Raw genomic sequence first — 8,945 nt, 5'->3', positions numbered from 1 at the left:
TAAAGATTTGGAGTCGGTTAAAATTAAATTAATTGGCTAAATCGATTAAATTTAGTTAATTGATCTAATTCAGTCAAAAATTGGGTAATGACTTTTTAAAAGTTCGATTATCGATTAATTCAATTTAAAATTAGGTAATTAATTAAATTAACCGAACATAATAATTACTAATACAAATTATATATAGCTTTAATTCAGTCAAATAAATATTACTAATTTTTTTGTATGATTTATACTTGTTTTAACCAAAAATAAAAATATATAAATTTAGGTTAATTTGGTTAACCAATCGAATTAACGAAATATTTCGATTCAGATTAATTTTTTTAAAAAAAAAAAGGTTAAAAATTTGATTAATACTAGTACGGTTCAGTTAATCGTTTGAACACTCCTACTAAAGTCCTTGAGTTTTTCCTACTTGTCCATTGCTTTCTTTTTATATGGTTAAGTTTCAATTTTGATCCTTTTATTTTTAAATGTATATATATATATATATAACAATGTTTAAATTTTAGTTTTGACCTTTATACCACGCTTAAATTTGAGATTCAATCACTATACTTTAATTTTTTACTTAATTTGGTACTTTAATTTTTAACGTCATTAAATAGTTTAAATACTTTATACTAATTAAAATATTGAGTGAATTTTAAGACTTTTTAAGAATGTTAAAATTTTCTATTAAATTTAAATTCATTACAATACTCTTTTTTTCGTGGTTACCAAGTCAATTTTTTAAATTTAAAAATTTCACTCCAAATGAGTTCAACAAACTAAACTTAATTTTAAAATTTAAAAATAAATAAATAAAATTTTCAAAATAAAAATATAAAAATTAATTTTAAATACACGAAGAATACATAAATTTAAAGCATGACACTTTTCATTTTGTACTCTATAATTTAGTAAAAAAAGGGAAGCCCAACTATACAAGTTAAATGTAGAAAGAATTTTATATCATGAAAATATTTTTATAGAAAAACTGAAAATTTCAAGCAAGTCAACGTGAAAACCAAAGTTAAGCATGAAATTGAGAAAAAAAAAAGTTGAAAACCATATTAAACATTCAACATTAAAGTTAAAGTTAAGTAACAAACAGTATAATCAGGGAAAAAAATTCCTCAAACCCAAAATTTAAGTGATTACTGATTTATTTATTTATTTTTAAAGAAGGTCTAAAAAGGCAAAGCCAATAACAGACGGGTCGGGGCATTTGAACGGGTCTACCCGGACCCATATTTTATCACCATCGAGACTGGGTAAAATGACCAACTAACAAAAAAGCGTCGTTTCCTTCAACAGCTCTTCCCCTTCCCCTTTCACCTAACCCCCTCCCCTCCTTTTTCTTCTTCAAACGAATGTTTCTGCCTACCCCTTACTATAAACCAGAGCCTCCCTCTTTCTCGCTCCCATTGTCCCTCACCCAAAACCCGACCCATGGCATCCATCTCCAACGCTTTCTCCCTTTCCCTCCCTTCCAACCGCATTGCCAACTCCTCATCTGACTTCAACCCCATCACCTCCGCCCTTTCCCTACGGGTTAATAAACCTGCCAAGGTTTCTCTATTCGGTTTGGATTCCGGTGAGTTCAGTCCGGGACGAGTTGCTGTGTCGAAACCGAGTGGAATCGGGGGGAGGATTTGCGCCAATGCAACTCCGGTGATGGATCAACCAGTTGGTGAAAAGAGCTCCGGAGCTCCCACTATTGTCGAGGTGGATTTGGGAAATCGGAGCTACCCAATCTACATTGGGTCCGGATTGCTTGATCAACCTGAACTTCTTCAAAAGTTAGTTTATTCATTTCACTAAGATTAGTTTTTAGATTTTCGCAAAGATCGTCGTATTTAGTGTTAATGGGTTGTAGTTTCGATAGGCATGTTCATGGGAAGAAAGTTATTGTGGTAACTAATACTACAATTGCTCCTTTATATTTGGATAAAGTCGTTGAGGCCCTAACAAAAGGAAACACCGCTGTTTCTGTGGAATATGTGATTTTACCTGATGGAGAGAAGTTCAAAGACATGGTAGGTTTTCCATTTTGTTTTTTGTTTTTTTTAAATTAACATTTTGGTTTTGAGGTATTATTGTTGATAAAACTCAATGGAAGTAATAGCAATGGTTGTGGCGTTGTGCTTATAGGACACTCTCATGAAAGTTTTTGACAAGGCCAATGAGTCGCGATTGGACAGGAGATGTACCTTTGTCGCCCTTGGAGGTGGTGTCATCGGTGACATGTGTGGGTTCGCTGCTGCCTCTTTTCTTCGCAGTGTTAATTTTATTCAGATTCCTACTACTGTTATGGCACAGGTCTTTTGATGCTGATGGATCATTTATATAGAATCATCACATTGTGCGCAAACGTTTCATGTTTCTTGTTATTACACACAGGTGGATTCTTCGGTTGGGGGAAAAACTGGCATAAACCATCCTCTTGGGAAGAACTTGATTGGTGCTTTCTACCAACCTCAATGTGTTCTCATAGACACAGACACATTGGACACCTTGCCAGATAGGGAACTGGCATCAGGTCTTGCAGAGGTTATAAAATACGGGCTCATCAGAGATGCTGAGTTTTTTGAGTGGCAGGAAAAAAATATGGAGAAACTGATTGCAAGGTATGCAAAACTTATCAAAAGAACCGTAGTTAAACATTAGAATAAGTAACTTCTTTTGAAATCTGAAACTGAGAGGACTTTTGATAACAACTGAAATTCAAAAAGGTGGTTGTCAATTTTCTGTTTGAAGCTTTTAGGGACATACATTTTTTATCCTTAACTTTTGTGCTTTAGTATTGTGGATGCTTATGCCTCTCTTGTCTACTACAACAATATATCATATACTAGTACTGTGGTACTTTCCTCATTATTGCAAGGTATATTTCTTCAAGCCTATATGCAATCTGGTGTTGTTAATTGTAGGAATCCGAATGCGCTGGCTTATGCTATAAAGCGATCATGTGAAAATAAGGCTGAGGTTGTGTCATTTGATGAGAAGGAGAGTGGGCTGAGGGCTACACTGAACTTGGGTCATACATTTGGTCATGTAAGTTTCTTATTTGTGCTACTGCTTATATTTACTGTTTAGCATGAGGACAAGGAATGTTTCATGAGTACATTGGTAAGCTTGATTTTTTGCTTCTGAGTGTAACTTTCTGAATTGAAGTTTTATAAAGTATCCTTGAGCTTATTTGGAATTTTATGTTGTGACTGCATGACTTGAAATACCCAGAAGGTAATTGTAAAATGGCTATAAAACGTTACAAAATTGAATTTACCGGCAACTTGAAATTCAGAAGTGTTAAACTGTAACTATTATAATCTTTTTCTTTTAGATTGTTGGGGTGGGTGGGATTTTGTGTTTATTTGGTTATTGTACTTGGTTTAAAGACTTAAAAGGGGTCTGTATTTACACCAGATTGCCATAATTCTTTTCCCTGGTTTGTTTCTTTCCAGACAATAGAAACTGGGTTTGGATATGGACAGTGGCTTCATGGAGAAGCTGTTGCAGCTGGCACGGTCTCATGTTTGTTAATGGATTTACTTTTTATCCTCTTCCCTCTATCTGTGCTAAACATTGATTACGTGTGCTAACCTCAGGTCATGGCTGTTGACATGTCATATCGCCTTGGTTGGATTGACAGTTCAATTGTCAAACGAGTTGATGACATTTTACTACGCGCTAAGTTACCCACTGCTCCTCCTGAAACCATGACTGTGGAAATGTTCAAGTCTGTGATGGCGGTAAGAGCTCCAAGTTTTCCTTGTTCTGTCAATCTTGAACCGCTATCTCCAACACTTGACAAATACGTATTATTTTGTAATGGCAGGTAGATAAGAAGGTAGCTGATGGGCTGCTAAGGCTTATCCTTCTCAAAGGTCCTCTTGGCAACTGTGTTTTCACAGGTGAGTATGATAGAAAGGCCCTGGATGATACACTTTCTGCATTTTGCAAGTCTTAGTTCCAGGTCTTATCTATTGCTTTTTTAAGCTTTACACAGTTATTCTTCAAGATCCTTGGATCATGTATCCTAATGTCTTGCTAGTACTCTATGTTGTACTCTAGGATTCTTACTTATTGAGGTCCATTGCCGAAGCCTTGTACCAAGTTGCAATGTTAGCATTTATGACAAGCCAATAAAAATAAAGCACATATATTGAAGGTTATTGAACTATGTTGTGCTACAATCTGTTTGTATATCATAACAGGAATTTCGTGAATAAGCCAATAAAACTAATTTATAAAAAGGTGGTTACTCTGTTTCTCTTATTTGTTAGATCTCTTTGTAGATGCTCCAAATTCCTTTAATTCCGAAGGTTTTTCGAAGGAAAGGACAGTCAAATTGAATGTTACCGTTTTGAGGAATGTAGAAGAACAATTTTGTTATACGTGGAGTTTAACCTAGTTGGTTTATGTAGCGACATTTAATAGATTTCAAGTCTTATGGCTTTACTTTAAACGCACCCGATTCAACACGGATTAGTTTTATGTCCAATGTAGCTTGGCATACTCTGTGTATGGACTAAAAGAAAAAAAGAAAAAAACTTTGTTGCAGAATGGAGTTGTTTGAAAGGAAAAGAGAACCTGTCAGCACAAGTAAAAAGGATAGTTTTAGGGCTAAACCAAGAAGATGAAGTCATTGACATGAATGGCTTGAAACTTGTCAAATATGAGTTTAAAATTTGCAATGGTGCCCATTATTAGCCTTGTTTGCAGAATAGAAGTTGCCACAGGAAGACTGCAAGTTCCATGGGTTGTTTATGTTTAATTTCCCAAAAAAGATTTTCAAATGTTGAATCTGCACTTGCCTACAAGTTGGAAAACTAAAGCTAATGTTCAAAGATTTCCCATCAACACGATTGTTGGCACTGTTTTGAAGTATATATATCTTTTTTTGGTACATAGTATAAAACTCAATTAAATTTGATGAAAAGTCGACTTCTTTATTACTTAATCCAACTAATGTTGGTGCTTGGTTACATTGTAATATGATTTTTTTTTTCTTTCTGGCTGTTTCATGATGTTTAAAGACAAACAACTAAGCAACAACTTTTGACTCCCATGCATTGTGCCATTGTCCTAATGTTGATGAGCGGCCAATGCCAAACATCAACTCCGGGTTTTAAAAAATTAAATATATCATACACACACTAATTTGAATGAAGTCCGATTCGAGATCCGATAATAAAAAACCTGAATCCAACAAACGTTCCAAACGGCGTAATTTCCCTGCCCAGCAAATCAAAACCTAAACTCAAAAAGCATTTTTTTTTTAAAAAGGAAATCTGTTTGCTTTTTTTCATCTCTTTTTTTTTTCCGTGGAGTTTAGCCCATTGTGTAAAAAGTTTCCTCTTTTGATTTCCCCTCCATTTATTTTCCTACCGGAATACAGGTGGTTGATTGAAGAAGAAAAGGAATACATTGAGGGGAATTTTTAGGGGTTTCGAGCTTTGTCCTCAGGTGTTAAGATCTGAGGCCAATCTTTTCTTTCAAGTGCCAAAAAGAAAGAAAATGAGCGCTGTGAAGTTCATAAAGTGCGTAACTGTTGGTGATGGTGCTGTTGGTAAAACTTGTTTGTTGATTTCATACACTAGCAACACTTTTCCTACGGTAATTTTCTCCTTTCTTTCTTTATTTTTCCCCCTTCTTTTAACTATCTTTTGGGTAATTTCATGTTTAAGTTTGAATTTTACTTATTCTATTAAGAAAAAATAACATTTGGTTTTTTCCCCTCCTCGAATGATTAACTTTTTTGAAATGGTGATGAAAAATTAGGCATTTTTTGTTTTGTTTCTGTTTTGCTGTCTGGCTTTGGGATTGAATGACGATTTACTCATTAAAGATTGGTTTTCTGTATGCAACTATTTGTGTTGAAAATGTTTGATAAGCTGATTTCACTTATGAAATCGATTTGAAAAAAAGCATACTAAATTGTATGCCTTTATGGGATTTCAGATTTGTATCTTTGACAAAAAAAAAGGAAGAAAAAGGGAATTTATGGAAATAGCTAATTCAATATTCAATAAGCAAATATGAATACTCTCTTGCTTTGCTATGTATCTTTAATCTGTTACATGATTCTAGTGTTTTAATTGCAATAAACTAGGCTTCAGGGTCTTTGTGATTCCATATTCATGTAGTTCGTCTTGATACAAAGCTTAGGAGTTTTGACATTTGGAAGCTCATGATGCTAAGAATGTGTTCACCCTTTGTCTTACATTTTTCATGTTGGGGAAAAACAGGATTATGTCCCGACCGTTTTTGACAATTTCAGTGCAAATGTTGTTGTCAATGGGAGCACTGTTAATCTGGGGTTGTGGGATACTGCTGGTACTTCTCTTCCCTAACTGACCCTTTGGTTTGCATTTTTCTTTTAATATCATTGTTAGAACCATTATAGTGGTTCACTTCCTTTTTGTGGGTTTAAGTTCTATAGCTTTGGGCAACAGGACAGGAGGATTATAACAGGTTAAGACCTTTGAGTTATCGCGGAGCGGATTTGTTCATATTGGCATTTTCCCTCATTAGCAAGGCCAGTTATGAAAATGTCTCCAAAAAGGTTAGGTCAAGTTTCTTTTTCTTTTTCAGGAAAAATTCAAACAAAGAGAATGCTTTTTACATTGACATTTAATTTATCGCATGCTGATAATTATTTTCTGCATGTTTCCAGTGGATTCCGGAGCTAAAACATTACGCCCCTGGTGTACCAATAATTCTTGTTGGAACAAAGCTTGGTAAGTTAACACATTTTCTTTCAAATAGCTTTGCTTCTGTCTTTGTACAAATAATCATGCGTACATTTTAGCACTCATTATGTTTTGTGTTTTGAAATGGGCCAGATCTTCGGGAGGATAAGCAGTTCTTTATTGATCATCCCGGAGCTGTACCCATATCTACAGCCCAGGTAAAGATATTTGTATTAGTCCATAATTTCCTGAAATATTATGCAGTTATTACTTGTTTTCTTGTTGCATGGACTTCTACTATTTGCAATTATCTAGCCTTACACTTCTTTCCCTTTCTTTCTGAATCCGTAAGGGGGAGGAGCTGCAAAAGCTGATCGGATCACCAGCTTATATTGAGTGCAGTGCAAAAACGCAGGAGGTATATGTTGTTTTCTAAATATGTTTGTATAATTTATATAAAGGAAGAGGGCATCTATTTAAGGGATTTATTAACTTCACTGCAGAATGTGAAGGCAGTGTTTGATGCAGCCATCAAAGTCGTTCTTCAACCACCCAAGCAGAAGAAAAAGAAGAGCAAAGCACAAAAGGCCTGCACCATATTGTGACTGGGAATAGGAAATGTAAAAAGATTAGGGCCTTCCATCCTGTTCACGGTGCCTCGACTTGACCCTTTCATTTTCTCGTGAAGATATTAGAAACCTTGGGTCGTAATCTTTCAACTGACAACTGGCAATTTGGTACTATTACTTTAAATGCAGCTGTTATGATGTTTACTTGATGAAACGAAGTTCATATATGCCAGCCTCCTCCTCTTGTCTCTGTTGTTGACATGTTTGATGTATTATAATGCACTGGAACATCACAGTTAGGAAATTGCAGGGACAACCTTAAATTTATTGCTTAGTTGTGTTTAAAGGCTTGGCGTGTTTGTTGTTTCATACTTTTGTGCTTAGCTTCTTGCATCTTGTATTTTTATATTTTCTGCTGATTGATAGATCCTTTCTTTGGGTCCTATTGCCCGCATATCATTGATCTGCTTTGTACAATTCTTAACCTTCACTCTTTGTTCATTCACAAAAGTAACGTCCAGGTCCAGACATGGTCCAAATTTGTTATAAGTGAATGTTAGGCCTAGAATCAAGTCTGAAAAGTGAAAACCACCAAAGCCTTGCTCAAGGAACACCTAGATAGATAGCCAAAGATGAAGGCACTCGACAAACATGGTGAAGGCCAAGGATGCTACGCCAAAACGTGAACTGCCCTGTGGATTTCAAAACAATTTGCTTCGAATGGTGGACTTTTTTTTTTCTTTTTGAAAGTAGATGTGGGATGAAACAGGATGATTTTTTTTTTTTAATAGTGGATATCGGTTGATTGTGGTAATTGTTTGATTCACCTATCTTGTTCTCGTATATGAAATTATCGTGAAGATAATAATTTTTAAAATTATACATTCATAGTGAAGTGGCGCAAATGAAAAAGTAGAAGAGTGATGGATTGGACAATATTCGTTTTCATCCTGTTCTATTACCATTTCTCTTACCGATTCGGAACTTTGATCATTGGGATTCATGTGGGATCTTCCAAGTGGACAAGTGTCCTGCTACAAAGGGTACAAAACTCAAATCCGTCTTCTTCCGCATTCTAATATATGTATTCAAACAGCTTAAATACTTAACCAACCATAGTAGCCATCAACACCTCCACTTGATCTCCATATCCCAACTTCACATGAAGTAAATTAAAAGTCGGATAAAGCCAGAGAAAAGGGCTTTTCTTGAGGTGACAATCTAACCATCCCTGTTTTTCTTTTTCCCCCTCTTTGTGGTTGGATGTTTCATGCAAGCTATCAGTAAAGTTTTTTTATCATATTAATCTCCATGGTTCATACTGTAAAGGAGGGTTTATTTTGCCTGAATTTTCTAATTATTCTGGTATGATGTTTGATTCTTTGATGTTATTGGCGTAATGGGGCTCATCCTTTTTCCTTGTGCCAAAAGGCATTATTTTCCAGTTGCATATGGAATCTAGATGGCTTTGCTTTGCATTTTAAAACTTGAATTCAATTATCAACCTTCCCTATGAGCTCAAAGACTTTCAAAGCATCAAAACGATTCGACTTGACCTTCAAAGCCATTGAATTATTACAAATAAACAAGGACTGGGAATTACAATTCTGTGGTTACTTTATATGAAAAAAAGGAAACAAACGAACAAAAACTGGGGTGGCAAAAAATGGACGGTTCTTAGTTCACAAACTTT

General features: G+C 35.1%; 2 protein-coding genes across 8 annotated transcripts; both read left to right on the top strand.

Annotated features, from left to right (window-relative positions):
• The first annotated feature begins 1,250 nt into the window (after window positions 1-1,250).
• LOC108473668 (3-dehydroquinate synthase, chloroplastic-like) lies at window positions 1,251-4,244 on the top strand. 7 transcript variants are annotated; one of them, XM_053022162.1, is made up of 9 exons: window positions 1,251-1,787; window positions 1,874-2,024; window positions 2,140-2,307; window positions 2,389-2,615; window positions 2,919-3,042; window positions 3,453-3,515; window positions 3,597-3,740; window positions 3,827-3,902; window positions 4,063-4,244. In XM_053022162.1, the coding sequence occupies exons 1-9, from the start codon at window positions 1,438-1,440 to the stop codon at window positions 4,155-4,157; spliced, it is 1,398 nt and encodes a 465-aa protein (XP_052878122.1). In that variant the 5' UTR covers window positions 1,251-1,437; the 3' UTR covers window positions 4,158-4,244. The 7 variants fall into 7 exon arrangements, with proteins under 7 accessions (XP_052878122.1, XP_052878121.1, XP_052878123.1 ...); XM_053022161.1 differs by having other exon boundaries at window positions 1,865-2,024; XM_053022163.1 differs by lacking the exon at window positions 3,453-3,515 and having other exon boundaries at window positions 1,865-2,024.
• A 731-nt stretch (window positions 4,245-4,975) lies between these two features.
• LOC108473670 (rac-like GTP-binding protein ARAC1) lies at window positions 4,976-7,706 on the top strand. The gene is made up of 7 exons (XM_017775365.2): window positions 4,976-5,607; window positions 6,240-6,327; window positions 6,447-6,556; window positions 6,668-6,731; window positions 6,837-6,901; window positions 7,036-7,101; window positions 7,187-7,706. Exons 1-7 carry the CDS (start codon window positions 5,509-5,511, stop codon window positions 7,286-7,288), a joined length of 594 nt encoding a protein of 197 aa, XP_017630854.1. The 5' UTR covers window positions 4,976-5,508; the 3' UTR covers window positions 7,289-7,706.
• Window positions 7,707-8,945: the final 1,239 nt, after the last annotated feature.

The sequence above is a fragment of the Gossypium arboreum genome, chromosome 11 (assembly GCF_025698485.1).
Source record: "Gossypium arboreum isolate Shixiya-1 chromosome 11, ASM2569848v2, whole genome shotgun sequence".
NCBI classification, from domain to species: Eukaryota; Viridiplantae; Streptophyta; class Magnoliopsida; order Malvales; family Malvaceae; genus Gossypium; species Gossypium arboreum.
The sequence above is the reverse complement of the archived record's forward strand: the minus strand, read 5'-3'. Positions and strand labels throughout refer to the sequence as shown.